The following is a 20088-nucleotide window of genomic DNA, read 5'->3' on the forward strand; positions in this document are numbered from 1 at the left end:
ATCCGAGAATCTGAGCTCTAAATTGCTTCAGCAGCTCTCGCACAGGCTTTACTTTACCAACTACTACATTAGAGAGATTTTTTGGACTTCAAATTGGAGGAACGTGATTCGACCGCATACGATTTCTAGGTAGCTATCTGATATTAAGTACGCGCAGGGGGTAAATTAACTTGTCCGCTATCCGAAGAAATATCAACATGGCATTCAGAGATGGTATACTCGGCCTGCCACAGGGCATTTATTCCGATTCACTTGGAAATGTGCTAGAGTATCTAGAGCGTGGGATGTTGAGGTTTTTCATCAGTTCCTTGTCGAAGCAGGGCCTGATTGACATCAACTTCCCCCTCGAGAATGTAGATTTTCCACCCTCATATGCGGGAAGGTGCCAAACGACCTCGGGATCATGGAGAGGTGAAAAACCTTGATATACAACGCGGGACATAGTTGCCAATTCATTTCGCTCCTTCAATAACCTTGCTCTGTTATCTTCAACAGTACGGGCGCCTAAGTATGCCATCTGTTCGTGACCCTCTCATTGGATAATATTGCCAGGCAGTATTTTAGTACTCCAAAGGTCATATGCCTGATTTTGTAAGGTTTATGCCAAACATCTTTTGAAGTTTCGTGAATGTCGTCTGCCACCAGCATAGTCTGCGGCTAGATTGTCGATTTTCCACAGTCACTCTGACTGAGGACTGGCTGTTTGGAGATTCATCCTGTGTGTCGATTGTCATTGGAGAATCACCCCCTGAAAGCTCTCATTTCAATGCCCGGTAAACAATTGCCCTTGAATCACGGTTGTAATGCGATTCTACAGCTAATCTGAAGCTGGGAAGTAAATTTTCGGTAGGCATCCAGCGGCTGGCTTGGGTCAATGTTTGTTCGCGATCGTACCCTCATCCGCCACCCCAATCAATGCATCAACCTCGGGTATCAGGCGCATGATATAGCTACTCGTTACAACAGTTGTCCTTAAACCTTCTTATCAACATCTACAATGCCTTCTAGTTTCGAGCAAGGGCTTTTCCGAAGTCCTCTTCAGATGCTGGAAACAGTCACTTGACCTTGGAAAAGGACCAGCACTATTATTGTTAAATCAGGATGAGTGTATGATGTTTACCGGTTAGAACTTTATCAACAAATCACGAAAACCTTGGAAGAGGATCAGATAAAATTAAGTAGAGCAGCATGGCTGGACGGACCGTCCGGGAGTTTCCGCAACCTTATTCCCTTTCTTGAACCCCAGCCCCCAGGGGACCTTCGAAACCACCAGGGTCGGTATCAATCCCGTTGTCTCCCAAAATTCAGTGTCCAGCCATCGAGACTTTCATAATCCTATCACGCCAATGTTCTACCGGGAACACGACATTGACACCATTTGCTTCCAGCCTGTCTTGTCCGTCATTGTGCGCGATAAACGTCCCTGGCTCTTTGATTCCCACATACACATTCTTTATAACGCTCTTGAGTCTCAAGATCCTGGTCGCGCAGGTCATATTACCGCTAAGCCTCTCGTCGCATGGCTCCATCGTTGTGTATAGCGCCGTGTTGGCCGGAAGGACCTCGTGGATGCGTTCCTCGGGGAGGTTATGCTCATCGGCGATCTTGATAAAACAACACTGCTCTGCGTGCGTGGTGCCTAGATCTCCTTTGTAATCTCGCGGGTATTCAAGTGAGTATCCTGTTGAAAGGACCTTCCCGGTAGCGGCGTCGACAAGTATGGCCCCAACGCAGAATTTGTTGGCAGCGGGCGGTGACTTTTGCGCCTGAACAAGAGCGAATTCCATGAAAGCCTCGTGGTCTCCAACCGCGAAGGTGGGGTTCATCGGGGAATTCGTCATAGTGTGGCTTTTCTTTTTTTTTTGACGGATGAAATCAACACAGCATGATCAGAAAACGGCGGGAAATGGTTAGGGCGTAGGGCGTATGGCATATGGTCGTGGTTCTATGAGTGCGTTCTTGATGTCATGTGGAGTTTTCTTTAGGGTGAATTCGCTTGATATACACATGGTATTATGGTGATCTTTCTTGAGCGGGGGTACCACTGAAGAGCGGTTAGAACAACAAGCTGATTGGCTATTTGAAGCACGAGGGACCACCCAGCTAATACTACAACAAGCGTGCTCGAATCCTGGAGTCTGTCCTAAAATAACCCCATTTTGCCATTGTGTGATTATTCTTTAGGCTGACAGACCGTCGTGCAACATCATCTCATATGATTCCGGGCAACCGCGGTTGAGACTCTACCCACTAAGTTTTGTGGGCTACAATGGTTCACTCTCAACTCCTTAGCCTTCGAGGAACTACAATCTTGCCTGATCGCTAACTTTACCAGTTCTTTCGAAAGCAAAGCCGCGCGAACGTTGAACTACATCTATACAGTTCCTCGAGCACTCGCGAATCGACTAAGAGCTCGAAAAGCCATTTTTCTCTGTCAAAAGCCCTGTCCAGAACGTCCACTACCTCAGGCAATCAAGCGGAGGACGTGAAGGGCCCACTTGGACTGAGCCTCCTTTATTCCCCGACCACGCCGGAGATCGAATTTATCTTCGTCCATGGTCTAGGGGGGGTTCTAGAAAGACATGGAGCAAATCCTCCCTGCAATCTCATTTCTGGCCAAAGGAGTGGCTCCCCAGAGATGCCGCATTTAAAAATGTCCGAATCCATAGCTATGGATATGACTCCCACTATCTGAAGGGCAAGGAGGACTGTTTGAACATACACCACATTGGCAAGTCATTACTAGGCGCACTTAGCACTTCACCATATATTATGAATTCCAACACACAAATCGTTCTCATCGGCCACAGCATGGGTGGCTTGGTGATAAAGAAAGCATACATCCTGGCGAAACAGGACGCGATGCACAAATCACTGGCCGGGCGAATTAGCACATTCTATTTCCTCGCCACGCCGCATCGAGGTGCCGACTCGGCAAGGATGCTGAAAAACCTCCTCAAATTTGCGTACGATCGCGCTTATGTTGGCGATCTGGAACCGAACTCTGGGGCAATCCAAGTCATAAATGACGAATTTCGCCATTTTTCGGCTGATCTTGAGCTCTGGTCATTCTACGAAACGCAGGATATGAGAATATTGAACTCACTCATCGTCGATCCAGAGTCAGCAGTGCTTGGATACCGCGAAGAAAATCAGATACCTATGACTGCTGACCACCGGTCGATATGCAAATTCGATACATCCGAGGACCCCAACTACGCTCTTCTTCGCAACTCTTTCGCTTCTACGGTGGGCAGAGCCGTCACAGCGACAGCAGGGGTAAATATAAAGCAGGGAAGAGAGAGGATCAAAGCACTCAAGAACTACCTCGGAGTGTCCGACGTTTTGGATGATGACTATGCAAACGTCTGTGAAGCTCGGGTGCACGGGTCATGCAGATGGATCTCAGCTAAAAACAGTTACATCAAATGGAGAGACGGAGAATCCGAAATTGACAGGACGCTATGGATCAAGGGTAAGCCAGCAACTGGAAAATCAGTCCTTGCCGGTTATGTCATCGATCAGCTCAAAGAGTCCGGTCAGATGTGCAGCTACTTCTTTTTTAAACACGAAGACAAATCAAAGTCCAACTTAGGTCGTTGTCTCCGATCTCTGGCTTTTCAGATGGCTAGCTCCAATGCAGGAGCCGCTGATGCCATCCTGGAGATGCAGGCCGACGGTGTTTGCTTGGATCACGCGGAGGAGCGTACCCTCTGGAGAACCCTCTTCCTTTCTGGTATCTTTCAGACAATAATGACTCGACATTACTGGGTTATCGACGCCCTGGACGAGTGTTTGAATCCATCTGTCTTTTTACATGCCATTCTTTCCAACATGGACATATCATTACCACTCAGAATCCTCGTCACAAGTCGCGATACGGCCGATCTAGACCGAGGTTTCTCATTCATTACGCCCAAGCTAATCCAGTCGTTACAAATCTCGACAAAGGATACCGAGTCCGATCTCAGGCTTTTGGTTGAGCGGGAGACCGGACTCTTGGGAGTCATGCAACCTGATGATTCAGGTAAACTAACTGGGAAAATTCTGGAGAAATCCAAGGGGTCGTTTTTGTGGACAATCTTGGTTATTGAGGAGCTCTTACGTTGCCACAGTAGAAAGGAGATTCACCAAATTCTTGAAAGCGTGCCAAGAGGCATGGAATCACTATATAAGCGGATTTTAGACTCCATGTCGCAGGCTCGTCATGGAAAGGAGCTTGCCAAGACCATTCTCATGTGGGCGGCATGCGGCATCCGGCCATTGACAATCAGCGAATTAGATGGTGCTCTGTCCCTGGACATCCACGACTCGTTCCCAAGATTGGAGGAGAGCATTACCGCGCTCTGCGGCCAAATGGTGGTCGTAGACAAATATGGGAGAGTGAAGATGGTGCATGAGACCGCCAGAGAATTTCTTGTGACTGGAGGACTGGACTCCGAGTTCTCCATCGAGAAAACCAGGGCGCATACACGCATGGCGCAGGTGTGTCTCACCTATCTGATTGGGGAGGAAATGAGACCTCCGAGGAACAGTCGATACCGTTCGTTGGTTTCACCACCAACAAGACTAGACTTCGCCGCGTATGCATGTGCAGCATACTCATATCACCTATCCAGGGCTGACCCGTCGGCCGCAGTGACGCTCCAGCTTGTCGCTCAGTTCCTGAAATCCAACGTGCTCACTTGGGTGGAAACGGTTGCCGTGTCTCGAGATCTCAATCACCTCACCCGCACCTCAAAACATCTCAAAAGCTACGCTAATGCGTGTGCCATTGAGCATTCACCTCTAGACCCTCGGATAAAAGTTATTCGAGAGTGGTCCACTGATCTCACTCGGATTCCTGCCATGTTTTCCAGCGCCCTCACTGTATTACCGTCAGCAATATACTCGTTGATACCTCCATTCTGTCCCACCGGTTCTAAGGTGTTCAACACCGGGGGCTCCGGTCGGAAGCTCAAAGTTCTTGGCACGCCTAACACGCAATGGGATGAAAGGTTGCTGTGCATCAACTTTCGTCAAGGTCAACCAAGGGCCTTGCGCTACGGAGACGAGTTCCTTGCTGTCGGTGTTAGTTCAGGGACTGTGGTGCTCTATTACGCCACATCCTACCAGGAGTACAAAAGTTTAGAGCACGGCGAAGCAGTCAAATTTATCGCTTTCAAGACCAAAGGCGACCTTGTAGCAACCTGTGGTATGAAGTTGGTCAAGGTCTGGGACGTCAGAAGTGGGCAATTGGTGCATAGCCTTGCGAGCCCTCCGCGTCCCCTAGAAATGGAATTCGACGGAGAGAGCCTTTTAATTGCTAGTGGAAATAACTACGTCTCTACTTGGAATTTGAGACAGGGCGACTTAGTGGGACCAGTACAGAGACCATGGTATAACACCAATATGCCAGAGACGACCCGAATGCCGCGTGGTACCCCATGCGCACTGGCTTTATCTACCAGCCACAGAATGCTTGCTGTTGTCTACAGCGGCCAACCTATCACAATATGGGATATAGAAGAGGACGTATACGCTGGTAGCTGTGGAAAGAAACTCTCCGGTGGGGAGACCAGCACACATATCGTCGTAGCCCTTGCTTTCAATCCGGATCCTGATATTAGCCTTCTCGCAGTCGCATACCTTGATGGTGACCTTGCACTTCTTGACCCCTTTGCTGATGAGCAGTTGGAATGTTTTCGTGCTAACTGCCAATCCTTGGCTCCAAGCCCGAATGGACGACTCCTCGCGGCGGGCGGTGCAAATGGGATCATCCATGTTTACGAATTCGATACACTCAAGCTCCTATACCAGGTCAAGTCATTCAGCTCATACATCAAGCAGCTTGACTTTTCTAAAGACAGTATGCTTCTCGCAGACATACGAAGTGCCCAGTGCACGGTGTGGGAACCTGAAGCTTTGTTGCGGGAGTCCATGAGCGATGGCAGCAGCGGTACCACGTGTACTACAATTATCGAGGCAGCTTCCATGAGACCTAAGGCAAAGATCACCGCCATGGTCGTCCATCACACGTCTGAAGTTATCTTTTGCGGAAAAGATGACGGATCAGTCATACTTCATGAACGGGAGATGGCAACGAGTCTAAGGACTCTCTACGGCCATAAATCACAAGTCCGCTTGCTGATCTGGATGAAAAACAAAAACTCCCTTCTAAGCGTCGATGCATCCAACAGGATCTTCGTACACAGAATCCTCAAGTCATCAGACAAAGGTTGGCACAGCGATCTGACGGTGCTCTTCAAGTCCCACCTCGAATCCGAGGAGGCAATCGTTGATGTGCTAGTAGGAGAAGCGGCGGCCAAGTTTGTGGTATTGACCCGCGAGGCTGACCATCTGTTCAACTTGGACAGCGGGAAGCATGAGAGTGAGCGGACATATCGACAAATCCCAAGAACTCGCAAATGGATCCCCCACCCAGAATCCTCTCTACACCTGGTCTGTGTCAACAATTTCCAGATATCCACCTACCGCTGGAGCGACTGGTCTGAAGTTTCATCGATTACATTGGCCTTGGATGAGAAGGCAGAGCTGAAAAGCGCAATACCCTACTCGCTTGACCAGACACGAAGGATCATACTGCACTTGTCCTATCCAGACAGCCCAGTCAACATCAATAGGATTGCTATATTTGACGCAGACTTCCTTTCCTTCACAGAAAGTGATAGCAGCTTCTCGTTGGAAAAGCATTCGGATGCTATGGCGTCGTTTTGTGAACCTACCACGGGCCGAGGTAGGGAGGACATGGTCACGACATCGAGCTCCGGCCATTTGCTTTGTCTACTGGTTATGAGATTCCAATTAAGGGTTGCTCACGTCATCGGAGTTGACGAATCGAAGAAATTTGTGTTCTTGAACCAGTCATTTTGGGTGTGCTCTGTTGATCTCAGCGACCTAGAGATAGCGCAAGGTCAGCATTCCCCGACAATTGACATCTATGAACACTTTTTCATTCCATCTGATTGGTTTGCTGGGCGAAGGGACATTGTTTGTGCTGTGGCAAAAGGGGATATTATCTTGACTCGGGGTGGTGACCTGGCAGTGATCAGGGGCGGATTTGACTATTCCAAGAAAGTGTCCATAGAAGAAGAGTCTAAACCACACGGATACGTATAACCATGGGCAGAAATAGATTCTACATAAATCTTCCCTTATCAGAATACGATAAGGAACCGGTCTACACAGTCAAGGCCCATGTTACATGGCGAGATCTACGATAGAATATCGATATGCCGTTATAGTTCAGTTTTTACGCAAGGTGACGAATGAAGATGAATTCGTGAGAGGATCAAATACAACTCAGACTGATACCCATTGACAAACTTCTACGAGTTAGAATACTGCCGACCAAGGGGAATGAGGGGCAGTAATCAAAGTGCTAGAAGCTTTCAACAATACTACCAATTCATAACCTGTCGAAAGTTGAGCCTGTAATTTTGTGCTGCATTTCGGCGCACTGTTCGCGTCCTCGTAACATGCTACAAATACCGTACAGATACCAAGCTGAATATAATCCCGAAGTCGGCCCTTCGCTTCCGCACCACCCAAAACATAATTTCATCTGAACGATCATTTGCTATTTTCACAAAAGAAGCAAAAATGCAAAAACATACAACAGTGAGGATTCGCTGGTGGTCACCCACCCAACTACTAACTCACCGGCGTGTGGCTTAAGTACGGCTGAGCGGACGGGAAGCCCTGTTTTCCACACCCTATGGTCGTATGTACTGGAAACAGCCTCAAAGTGCCTTAGGGCGGACCATTGGGTTGTGTTTTCCAGATATAACAAAAAAGCGAAAAAAAAAAAAAAAAAAACAATCGTTGGCAAGGTGTACTTATACTAGTCTCTCCTATAGTAGCGATAGTCTATGTGCGTTTATTTCTATAACTACGATAGAAATAATATAAGCGCTTTTGTAGGTACAGTAAACCCCCTTTATAACGAACCCCTTTATTACGAATACCTGGTTATTACGATCGGAAATCGGTGCTTCAATTAATCCACCATACTAATAACGAATTTACCCCTTTACTGCGAATTTCGTTCCTTCATCAATCCTACCATACTAAATTCGCTATATCCAGGTATTACATATCACCTTTTAACCAATCAAAATACCTCGCCGCGCTATCCCTACCTCCGAAAAGATCGCTCTCCGAGAGTACCGTCGAAACAATACCCTATTATCCAATAAATAGCTTACTTAGTGGTTCCAACAAACCTACAATCATCGTCTATCACCCTCAACAATCTCCAAGATCCTTTCCTCCCGATATTGTCACCTTAACGCCGAGCTTTCGAAGCATCAACTTAGTGCTAAGCGGACCCGAATCGCTAAGTGGCCGGAGCTCGAAAAAGCGCTTATCCATTAGGTAAAGCTCGCTGAGAATTATATCCCTATGACCTAAGAGGTTATACGTGAGAAAGCACGCTTCTTCTAGGGCCAGCTACCAATATATGAAGGTATTCCTATACCTTTATTTAGTAATAGCTGGCTTACTGGATTCTAGCACCGTGAATCTATACGAAACCGGTTACACTTTAGGGAGGATAGAAGCACTCTAGAGTCTACTACTAAAGCTATAATCCTAATTCGGTAGGCTCTTTAATTATATAGCCCTTAGGATATATTTAATTGTAATAAGACTAGCCTTTATTAGAAGTGGGTTCCTGATCGAAGCCTTACTACCCGATCTTTACCTAGAAAAAAGAAGGAAAAAGTAAGGATCTTAGCACTCTTTTGCTATAATACTAATGGATCTAAGAAGCCAAAACCTTGGTTTATTAGAACGGTAAAGAAGCCCTATACCTTTACTTCCTCTTGTGTTAATATAGATAATTTGAATATACGGTGGAAGTGGAATTATAAAGCCTAGATAACTAGAGAGATTTTTGAGGAATAGCTTCGGTGGTTTAATAATTAAATACTAAATCGTAAGGTAGTACTTCTTATAGATAACTTCTTAGTACACGAATCTACTATAAAGGCTATTAATACTAGTAATTAACCCCTTCGGAATACCCTGATTATCTAGCTCCTAGCAAATTCTATAAGTCGTTTTTAGCCGCTTAATCAGGGTATTATTCGTACGTAGAAGGTATACTAGAAGCGCTAATAGGTAAGGTTTATTGTGACTAAGTACGATCGTGGTCACAATCCTATAGTATCAATAAATATTCTTTAGGCTATCTAATAGGGTATCTAAGCCTAGGATCTTGATATATTAGCTCTTACAATTAAGAACTATTATCAAAAAGGCCTTTCAATATCACTTAATAGCCTAGATACTAGTAGTAGTGATACTACTAGTATACCTTAAATAGAGATTCAATCGCTTATTAATAATATATCTTCTGATATACGTGTGATGTAGGCTTAGATTCTAAACCCAATAGATATTGAGAACTTCTTAAACCTAGTGGATGAACTTGTTAAGGACGATTTAGCTACCATTGATGACGTTGTACTTAATGAGTTCCTTCCGGAGGTTGATAAGGATGAAATTAAGGATCAAAAGGCGCGGATTCTGTATAGTGAAGCTATTCAGGCTTTGAAAACCCTATGTTTATATGAAGAGCAGTAGGATCAGGGTGAAACCTATCTAATTAATGCTCTTTATAAACATGAAAGGGTACTGGAGGTCAGGAGAATAGGGGAGCAAAAGCAGAGGGATATCAGAAGCTATTTTGGAGTATAAATTTGTATATAGACCAGATATATATATATAATATATGGGGACCTGGATTTAACGAAAACCTGGATTTAACGAAAACCTGGATTTAACGAATATTTGGCCCTGTCTCAATTGATTCGTTATAAAGGGGGTTTACTGTATATGATTGTAATAGGCTCCGCTTATTATAGTCACTAATTCCTTACTAGTATATCTTTATCAACTATATTTGCAAATCCGTTTTTTGCTTCCACTTTGCTGGCCGCTCATTGGTCGAGGGGTCTGCTACCACTTGGCGTCCACCCCATCAAAAATTGCCATGTTACCCTTTTTTTTCGCTTTTCTCCATAACCCTTGATCCGATTCACTTCAAATTTGGTGTGTATATAGGAGGAGTTATCTATTTGTACTCTGCCAAGTTTTATCAATTTCAGACTATAGATAGTTATGTTTCTATCTTATACTTTTTTTTCTGCCAGCCGTATACCTACCGCTATAGAGCAGAGCGCGAGCGAAGCTCTATAGGAGCGTAGGTATACGGCGCTTCTCGCTTCTCGCTTTTCTTTATTTAATATTTATTTAATATTATTCAAATAAACTGGCGAATCCCCTAATAGATTTTGGTTTAGTTGAGCGAGGCCTGCCCGGAGGGTAGGCCCGAGCTTCTTGTATTATATATAGCTACTAAAGGATACTTGGTTATACCTATTATGAAGGTCTCAGGGTTGGTTCTATATGATTACAGATAATGATAAAAATAATTAGAGCTTAAGTAATTGATTTGTGTAAATTAAGAATTATTAAGAAATTGTGATTCAGAAAGGATCGCATGAGTTTTATTCCTAGGAGGATCTATCGACTATATATAGATCTGTATAGGTCTGTAGATAGACTACTATGGTAGATAGTAGTCACGTAAGGACCTATATAGGTACCTACAGTTCCCAAAGACGTAAAGTCTTATGTTTAAAATAAGCTTTCGGATCTTATCCTCCCCCACCGAACTAGAACTAGTCTCTAGTTTCAATATCTTGTGGTCCTACTTATATATTTTCTTAGGTTTAAGCTTTTGTATAGGGGTTTCTAGGTAAAAAAGTGAGATTTTTAGCTTCTCCCTCCCCTAGTAACTAGAAAGATAGTCCTCTATTAACTACTTATTTATAAAAGATTTTTAAGGAGATTTGTGAAAGAGTGTAGGGACCTAGTTTAGTCCGTTTATAATCGAACTACGATAATTATAAGGAGATAAAAGAAAATCTATATAATATAATAAAAATAGCTTCTTTTGCCTTTATTTATTATTATAGCCCTTTTTTATAGATAAAGGTGTAAAGGATAAAGGTCCTTTCAGTTCTGATACTTGATCATCTATCTAAGTACGTCATTCATATCCTGGGGTTAAAGCGGGGTTAATTTATAATCCGCTTAGGACTCAGTTCGGGTAAATATATGGTACTAGAGCATAAGAACCCCAAGATCCTTAGGATCCTATTCCCTTCTATAAGAGTTAGTCTTACTACTTAAGACGAATACATTTTGATCCCCTCTCCCAATCACTAAGCCTTATATCTTACCTAGTTGATAGGCCTTATACCTGATAATCGTATACTCTTACACTACCTTCGTGGAAAAGAGCGGTGATAGGGTGAGATCTCACTAACTCTGCTCTATAACTTATCTTGAGGCCCTAGTGGTTAGATACATCCTTACCTAGAAAGTGAGTGCCTTTGTCTGTTAAGGTTGTCCTATTACTAGGTAGCAAATAAAGGTACTGACCAATCGGACTGCCCGGGGCCAATTTTGACCACATCGCATGTTCGCCTAATGCCGGCGGTCTTACCTATATAAAGAAGTATGCTCCCCACTAGGGTAAGCGCTAAGATTCATATCTTTATTTCCAAGAGGATTAGCGCCTACTACCTTCCCTTTTACACTTATCAAATACCCTTCTAGTATTCCTACGTGAGTTTCAAACGTACGAAATCCTCTTCCTCCTATCTTTCTTTCTTTATCAGTCCACTTTTGCTCTTCATCCTTTTTTTAGGCTAACTAGACCACTCTAGAAGGTCATCGCCTGATCTAACTCCAATATGAAACCCCTCACCTACCTCTCTCTCCTCCTTACCATCTCTACAACCACTACCCTCGCCGCTCTCCCCCCTAGACGCGACCCCCGACGAGGTCGCTATAGCGGAAGCTGAGTGCGGGTCCCTAGGCGTGATGAGGATCGACCCAGCAGAGCTGCCTGAGGGGGTTACAATGGCCGACGTCCGTATGTGCGCCGACCATCCGCTTGGCCGGGGGGTGTACCTAGGTCCGGGTCCTGGTGCCTTCGCCAGGTTCCGTCGGTTCTTACCGAGCTGGGTATTTTGAAAGGACAGCCTAGGAGCTAGGTCTAGCATATAGGCTTCTTCTGCTCACGGGCGGGCTAGTTTTTCATACCTAGTCTGGTTGCGTGCGCTATGCGGTGGGAGCAGCTATTTAGGAATAAAACACTTGGAAATGTATAGTGTTATCTAATATTGATTTTTGGAACAAGCTTGATTGATATAGTCTAGCTAGAGGGTAATATTCAGATCTAACAGCTCGGAACAAATCTTTATTATACACTAGGATTGCTAATAATCCGGCTAGGAGAGAGAAAACAATACTATAATGTAATGCTAACAAAAGCAACAGTTAATATCTTTTATATATAATATTTAGGTGCATTCTCGCTCGCCTTGCTTTGTTCACAGTGCTTGATCCAGAGGCTAATATTGGCAACAAACCTGCACGCTGGCTGATTTTCACGCCCTATTTGACAAAGAAATTGTCCACAATACCAAACCGTTGTGTCGCGATGGCGGTACCTCGGATAATATGATGCAAACGTGGCTACGACGTATGCCTTATGACCATATCTGCCATTTGCTTCTTCTCCTCGACCGTTGCCAGACTCTAGATGAATGGCGGAGAGTTGTGGTCCCAATTGGTAATAGTGAACCTGTCTGGACATCGTGATCTTGATCGAACATTGTGGGCCAACCCGATTTTACGCGACCTAAGAAGCCAGTGGCGAAAGCGGCATAACTTTGTAAACAGAATTGGCTAGGTTAAGTCATTCTCTCCGTGTTAAAGCACTCCACGTGCTCTTCACGGATCTCAATATCGATATTCAACAAGGACAACTATATCACACTAGACATTTCAGATGCAAATGAAACAAATTGTCAAGTCAATCCAATCTATACGCAAGAGTTACTCCAAATTAGGGTCGTATCATGTTTGAAACAATCCTAACCACGTTCAAGGTTTAGGCCAGCCATCCAGATTTCCAAACCACCGCGACCTATAGATCTCGTCGCCGATATTGATCTTGTGTCTCTTGCCATGAACAACCAAACTCGTGTGGAAACCACGGAACTTAGTCCATCATGACTGCACATAGATGAAACTGCCATCGGGTGCAATACTAAAACTCTTTAGGTCCGACTGAGGTAACTCCTCCCACTTCCCGTCACCAGTAAACCCATGGCGATCATTGGTTGTAACCTCAAACCCTTGTAAATATTTATTGGTGACGTTCTCATAATGTTCTGTAAACTGACCCGTCTCGATATCAAATGCGTGTAGACCGCGATCTTCCGACACAAGGAATTTCCGCTGACCAGGGATAGGTACTAGGTCATGCAATCCGGCCCACCAGGGGTATCCCTTACCCCATTCAGCCTCAAGTAGGTATGCCTCGGGCAATTTATAGATAAAGCGGTCGTCCTTAGACAGTAGGCCCGTCCTAGAGTCCCAGGGATATCCCACGATAGTCCCATAAGCAGGGACTAGATCGGTGCCGTCCGCTGCGGCGTCCGTGCCAGCAGCCCATAGCATTTGTCCTTGTTCATCCCAAATCAAACCGTGTATAGCTCGTAAGCCGGTGATATTTTGAAGAATTGGAGGGTTTGCAACGAGGGCGTTGGCGGCGCTAGCATTATAGACAAGAATACCGTCCCAGGCTCGTTGACCAGTAGTACCCACAGCAAGTAAATTGCCCGGTAGGGGCTCGAGGGTATGCGCATTCCAGAGGACTTCGTTCCTTCTACAAAGTGCAAACGTGATAAGCTTGTCCGTCGCTGGATTTTCGGGGGTGTGGTTGATCACGAGGGCAAGATCACTATAGACGGCACCGACACTAGTGCCGTTGTTCATATATTTGAGCTCCGTGGCATCGTTGGCGTGGGCATAGAGACATTTATGAACATCGTCGGGCAGTGGCTGCGTGACGTCGTCGCGTTGGAAGCTCCAGTTCACGACTCCATCGCGGTCATGAATCTTCAAGAGGGGTGGGCGGCCATACACGCCGGTGACGATCTGTTGCCAAGGCCGCCGCTCAGACCGTAGACGCTCCTGCGGTTGGATAGGAGGAATACAGTAGTCTGCGAGGGATTCAAAGAGGAAGGGAATCCATCTCAGGAATCCGCCCATCATGATAAGAGGTTGTAGGCCAACTAGGAGCACTGTTTCAAGGTAAAGTCATATTTTCTCTCAGTAAATTTCGCTTTGCATCTTTCTCAAATGCATGTCGCCAAGTGGAGAACAAAAGCCAAACCCCTGTAGCTAGCACCGTCAATTCATTACCGCGCTCCGTTACATACTTCGTATACGTTCCTTGGCCCGAGACGTACATATACTTTACGCCCCTCTTTAGCCGCTTCCGTCTTGGCGACCGCGAGGTGGGGCCATTTTTGATCATCTCTCAGAGATGGTAGTTTCTTACTCCCGAAAAATTCGCTTTGTGGTCACCGCTGATATTGATGCCTGTATATTCCCTGATACCCTGGAATTACTAATGTTCCCAACAGTGCTGACAATTTTGTTTTTATCCCTGCTTGGGACAGAAAATGAACACACATCTAATGATTGGTCGCAGTGCTACACCCCTGTTAAGCGCCATGTAAAACGCGGATTTTACCGATATCTGTGATGCTTGAGGCAGAAATAAGCCCCCCTGAGTGTGGTATTATTGGATGATGATGTCGCACCAGGAACATCTAGTCCCTTGGCATTCCTGTAGTTCCATGCGTGCTACTAACTTATCAGCCTCTGTTCAAAATCTCAAAATCATGACTGAGCAGCGAAACTCTTTTGTAGGGAATGTTTTAATGTCTTAGGTTATTTTTCTCCCTTGCATGGTAAACTAGCTAGCCTGATCAGATGAACATCGATATTATGATCTGTAGTTTTGTATCATGGGGGAAAACATACACGCTTAGCCTCTCAAAAAGACAACATATAGGATAATTTCGGACCCTAGATTGGTTCTTGGGCCCCACGCTAATTCTTTCCAATACGTACAATACGTAGCCCCTTGAGAAATAGGACAAATTTCTGTGAAAGTAATATTAGTTACAAAAGCCGCCTCATTGCCTTCTGGTGGCGTTACAATTAACAAACAACTTGCGTCTAGCGACGCCGAAAACATAGCTGGGGAAGAGTGTTAAGGATTCTCTTCTGCTGTTGACTCGCTTCAACATATGATATCCCAGGTTTACCAATTTGACCATGCTTTCTGCGATTTTTATGTTCCTCTTGGGGGTTACTAGTTTTGCCGGGGCGAATGGCTCTACGACTACGCTTCCATCTTCTCAGCAAGGTTGGGCATCAATCTCTGAGACCTGTGAGATATTGCCTTTTTCTGAACCAAGTCACCACGGGCTAAGAATTTCTCACAGGGTCGGCGGTAACATGCGATTGGGGCCAAAATTATGTTACCAGTACCGTAGATGGTGTTGTCTTCGGGCGATGCTGCGATAACATCTTTTCTAACTGTGGGTTTGGAACGAGGTGTGACTCGAGCACCATTTACTATCATTCTACCGGCTACTCTACTTGGTGAGATTTCTCCACGTCGAATCTAAACCACGTCCACCATATCTCGCACCTTGCTAATCCTGGCTTTGTCAAAGTAAATCTGGTAAAACGTGCAACGTTATGAACATCTATGAGTTTGCGACAACAGACACCCCTGTCGTGGATCTTTTCTGTTGGAACGAGTGGCCAGCATCTACGATCTTTCGCCATACTACTACAGAGACTACTACGTCCAGTAAGTTAAATCTTGATGATCGTCCTTCGAAGAAGTTATTGTCTCACCACCATTACCCTCAGCGACCGCATCTCAGTCTACACCCACACCCGCAGCTACCCTTACCACGCCTTTTTCACCGGCCACCCCCAGCGCCACCACTAGCCCCAGCACATCGACCGAAGAGCAAGAGAGCGAATCTTGGATTGCTGGAGCAGTCATTGGTCCTGTTGCAGGATGCGCGCTTATCGGAGCTCTGGGCTTCTGGTTGGTTCGTCGTAACCGTAACAAGAAAAATTTCTATGTACAAGAGGCACAGCATATGACAGGGTCATATGCATCTGGAACGAAAATTTCTAGGGACATTGGCCCCTCTCCAAATGAACTTCCTGGAGACAGTGTTCAGAGTGAACCTTTGGAGTTAGAATCGCATCACCGCCAATGAAACTTTATATCGAAATCCGAGCGATGTTATTCTGGAGTAGCCGGTGAAGAGTGGCTGGTAAATCATGCAAATCCGAAGATTAATATTTGCGTAAGCCAATACAACGGAATAACCTAGATTCCTTGAAACATGCTAGCGCACCATCAAATCAAATCAAATCAAATCAAAGTTCTATGAACCTGTTGCAGACTAACTAGTATCGTAATGGCTATGCAGGCGCTTCTTTCCAGTTGAAGCAAGAACTCGTATCCTGTACGCCTGATCATGCTCCAGTACAGACCTTGAGCTGGTTCTCAGCAAGAGGACCAGCCCTACATGTAAGTCAAAACCCATAGACCCAGTGATAAAACTCGCAAAATGCGTCACAAAGCAATACGAATGAGAAATTCAATGCCGGTGCGCAATGAATACAAAAAGAATGCGTGGGATGCACCGTTCACCTCTCCAATGTCCTCAGTATTCTCACTAGACATGTGAGCACCTCTTTATCAAGCCCCCAGCTAGTTCCTGCTGCAGCAAGATCAGACCCAGTTCTCCGACGTCTTCACTTCTTCCTCGATTAGGTGTTATGTTTTTCCGGCCATTGAGAGCATCCGCCCGGTCAGGTACCGTATATTCCAGTAGCGAATCGAGGTTCTCTCCTCCCTCGACCGTAGTAGCAAGCATTGGGTAGTGCCCATCGTCTTCGGGACTCTGCACTATAACCTCGAGGTCGAGGTCTTCGGTTTCATCATCGGACTCTTCTTGCTCAGTATGTTGAAACTGGGCAAGTAGGCCGGTTCGGTGCATGAATTGGGCAACGTAGCGGGTTGCCAGCGGATTTGACACAATCATGTCATAGTTAGACAGCTCTTTCGGCCCGATTGCTTTATGCAACTGGTCAAAGAGCCGTTTTCTCAGTACACCGAAGGTCTCACATTGGAGCAAGACTTACTTCGGCGTTTGAGAGCCCTCTCCATAGGGGTATTTATCGGATTCCACTTCATTGACCTTATACAAGGAGTGTCAGCGCAATGCGCTGAGACCGCAGTTGTATTATAATCGATGAGCGTGGTTTCGATAGGTTTTCGTATAAGCGTAGGACCATTTCAGTAAGCGCTTTGTGGGCTGAGCGGTCCTCTCGCTCTCCCACTGTTTCCTCCACCGGTCCTGGATCCGTTCACGGACCATCCGCCTGGCAGCGGCAGCTAGTAGGATCATCGCTTTATCCGCTCCGGAACCACCTCCGCCGGTGAGTTAGTAGTGGGGTGGGTTGAGTGATCTCCAGCGAATTTATATTGAATAAGAAGATTGGTACTCCAAGGCGGCCCATTTTTTCTTTCTTACTGTCATTTCAATACTAGGAGGACATGTGTCAACCGATGGAAACTATTACCAGAGAGCTATGATCAAAACAACACGCCTGAGAGAAAGTCAGCATGGGAGGGGAAGGACACGTCAGCGGTTCAGGGGTGTGCAGGATATTCAGGTGTAGAATAGTGGTGTTCAGGGCGTTCAGGTGAATAAGCTGAAGGGGCTGAAGATTAGGGCGGCGGGAAGCCCTGTTTTCCACACACTATGGTCGTATGTGGTAGTTTGTTGATGAGATGTAATGATATAGTCATGTTAAATTCTTGATAACATCATTCTTTCTATAGGCACCATTCCACCAGAATTATCTATATCAGATGTCCTGAGTCTTTCTAGTGACTTGTATGGACTTTCAGGCTGTACGACTTGACCGATGTCAAGAACAAGAAGTCGGTCACAATCAACCGCTGTTTTCATGCGATATGCTGTGCTGTCTACATGGTGATGTTTGAGTTCCAGACTACAGTTGCTACTAAGTCCCTAAGGAACAGCAATCTAATAAAAAACATATACTTCACATTATCGTCTATCCACCCTCGGAATCAGGAAAAATATTAGAATCACCCCGATGTTCAGCACCTAGCGATGGGAAAACGCCAACGGACAATTTTAATCAAATCTATTGACAAGCTTCATGATCTTGCTGCCCGTGCTGCTCTTCTCAAATCCCTCGAGGTCATCCAGGAGGTTCACTCTGAATAGGTGTCGGTTTTCAGGGAAGACGAAGAAGAAAGTTTCAACCAGGGCCACAAAAGTTTCTCTATTCATAACCCCCTCGCCTGCAGCAGCACGAAGCATGCGAACCTCCAAAGTGGACTGTGGAGATGAATCAAAAGAGTCCAGGATCACTTGCCATTGTAGGATCCCCGAGCCCTCGGTCTGCATGAGGTTCTCGATCTCTTCGAAATTGAAATACTCGCCGAACCATTTGAAGCTGAACCGACGATCCCGACCTCCAAGACGGAGGACTCGAAGGTATTCTAGTTCTGACTCCGGAAGAAGTTCAGCGGCAGCCTCAGGAATTCTATGGATTGACCCGACGTCTCCTGTTATATACCGCACAAGAGGATTGCGTAACCGTTGCAGTGACGTCTGGACAATAATTCCCTGTTCCCCCTCGGGGACCGGTTTCCCGCCAAACTTTCCAAAGGAAGAGTCCTCATTGATGGTAGAGGAGTGAAGAATCTCAATGAGCATAGTGCGGGTATCAAAGACAAAGTCTCTTGCCGAAGAAATACAGCGTCCGGTGATGTCAGGGTTGGCGATTGCGTATGGACCGGCCTCGGCACTGCCCAGAATTGACAGAATCTTCACAGCACCCAGAACCTTCAAGATATAACTTCTCTGGGTATATGTCATCAAGTCGGAGGTATAAATCACTTTGTTGACCCTGATTTCACTTCTCTGTTCAGCCGGAAGGGTCGAAATATGGTGGACAATATGAATGATTTGACTACTGTCCCCTGTCAAAACATTCACACGATAGTTGATCAATGTGTGGACAACCTCTGCAGCATCCATACGACTTCCTGCACATAGAACAGATGCTCCTGCGTTTTCCAGGATTTCACTGACAAGGTCGAGGGACCTATCTCATAGAATGTTATACGTGGATATTCCAGTCCGTGACAGGATCTATGTTGTACATACCTGTAAAGAAACCCTGATGTGTGGGTCGAGAGAACCCAGTCGTTGGGCTCAATGACTTTGCAGATTCTCAGAAATTCCCCAAACACTGCCCTCTGCTTGCGGTTTTCCTTCGTGTCGGTCGCAAACATCAATGGTAGCCCACCGGAGCCTCCTCCTGTGGTACTGATATACACGCTTCGCCGGTATTCATTTCTCGGATCTGTGTCATTGGTAAGTCGTTTGATGACACGATAACTGTTAGAATTGGTCAACTATAATTGAAGAAAAAGAAAAAAAAACACGGAATTATAGCTTTACATGTCGTCTTTTCTGAGCAAAGGTTGCAAATGAAGGTCAGTCTGCTTTGACTCTGTCGATGAATGTTGAAGGGCCTTCTGAATGGCTTCTGGATCAGGCGGGTACTTCCGATCGGCCTTATAGAAAGGATGAATTTCGGCCACCTTGATGACCTCGCTCAAAGAGTATGTATCGGAAGTCATTGTGGGTTGACGTACAAGCTCGGACTAGAAATGGAGTCCTAGGGATATTCAAGTTATATACGCATAAAAAAAAGATCAGAGAGGCTGGTCAGGAATAAGCTAGACTAAATTGTGACGAGTCCTGCAGGCTCGATGGAGAATATTTGACAGTGGATAGGCAATAATTATCCAGATTCTCCGCCAGACTATTTAGCAGCTAAGCCCTTCGCGACCCTTGCGGCGACATCTTTGTGCCATTGGCTCAGGGGTGGTCGGTCAAACTCAATTGGTGTAGAAAAGAATGGGTGTGGAAGGAAAGAAAAATGATAGGAAAATACACTCACGTATACTGAAGTGGGCGGACGCCAGCCACCATTGAAAAGAAAAATAGGAGTGTGGGAAGAACTTATTGGAAAACTAGATCCAATTGTGGATCGACATCAGAA

The 20088-nt window shown here is 45.6% G+C and overlaps 6 protein-coding genes across 6 annotated transcripts; 2 read left to right on the forward strand and 4 right to left on the reverse strand.

Moving 5' to 3' along the window:
- Positions 1-1304: 1304 nt before the first annotated feature.
- On the reverse strand, positions 1305-1826 carry N7500_001835 (putative DRAP deaminase; the record flags this gene model as incomplete). The annotated part of the gene is made up of 1 exon (XM_056672981.1): positions 1305-1826. One exon carries the CDS (start codon positions 1824-1826, stop codon positions 1305-1307), a length of 522 nt encoding a protein of 173 aa, XP_056536500.1.
- A 946-nt stretch (positions 1827-2772) lies between these two features.
- N7500_001836 (uncharacterized protein) lies at positions 2773-7119 on the forward strand (the record flags this gene model as incomplete). The annotated part of the gene is made up of 1 exon (XM_056672982.1): positions 2773-7119. One exon carries the CDS (start codon positions 2773-2775, stop codon positions 7117-7119), a length of 4347 nt encoding a protein of 1448 aa, XP_056536501.1.
- Positions 7120-13092: 5973 nt separating this feature from the next.
- N7500_001837 (uncharacterized protein) lies at positions 13093-14142 on the reverse strand (the record flags this gene model as incomplete). The annotated part of the gene is made up of 1 exon (XM_056672983.1): positions 13093-14142. The coding sequence occupies one exon, from the start codon at positions 14140-14142 to the stop codon at positions 13093-13095; it is 1050 nt and encodes a 349-aa protein (XP_056536502.1).
- Positions 14143-15645: 1503 nt separating this feature from the next.
- Positions 15646-16184, forward strand: N7500_001838 (EGFR-like transmembrane domain-containing protein; the record flags this gene model as incomplete). The annotated part of the gene is made up of 2 exons (XM_056672984.1): positions 15646-15760; positions 15823-16184. 2 exons carry the CDS (start codon positions 15646-15648, stop codon positions 16182-16184), a joined length of 477 nt encoding a protein of 158 aa, XP_056536503.1.
- A 465-nt stretch (positions 16185-16649) lies between these two features.
- On the reverse strand, positions 16650-17143 carry N7500_001839 (uncharacterized protein; the record flags this gene model as incomplete). Its single annotated transcript, XM_056672985.1, has 2 exons — positions 16650-17050; positions 17119-17143. 2 exons carry the CDS (start codon positions 17141-17143, stop codon positions 16650-16652), a joined length of 426 nt encoding a protein of 141 aa, XP_056536504.1.
- Positions 17144-18143: 1000 nt separating this feature from the next.
- Positions 18144-19663, reverse strand: N7500_001840 (uncharacterized protein; the record flags this gene model as incomplete). Its single annotated transcript, XM_056672986.1, has 3 exons — positions 18144-19122; positions 19185-19418; positions 19482-19663. The coding sequence occupies 3 exons, from the start codon at positions 19661-19663 to the stop codon at positions 18144-18146; spliced, it is 1395 nt and encodes a 464-aa protein (XP_056536505.1).
- Between the last annotated feature and the right edge of the window lie 425 nt (positions 19664-20088).

Source organism: Penicillium coprophilum, assembly GCF_028826855.1.
Source record: "Penicillium coprophilum strain IBT 35676 chromosome Unknown utg000002l_segment0_segment0, whole genome shotgun sequence".
Lineage (NCBI taxonomy): Eukaryota > Fungi > Ascomycota > Eurotiomycetes > Eurotiales > Aspergillaceae > Penicillium > Penicillium coprophilum.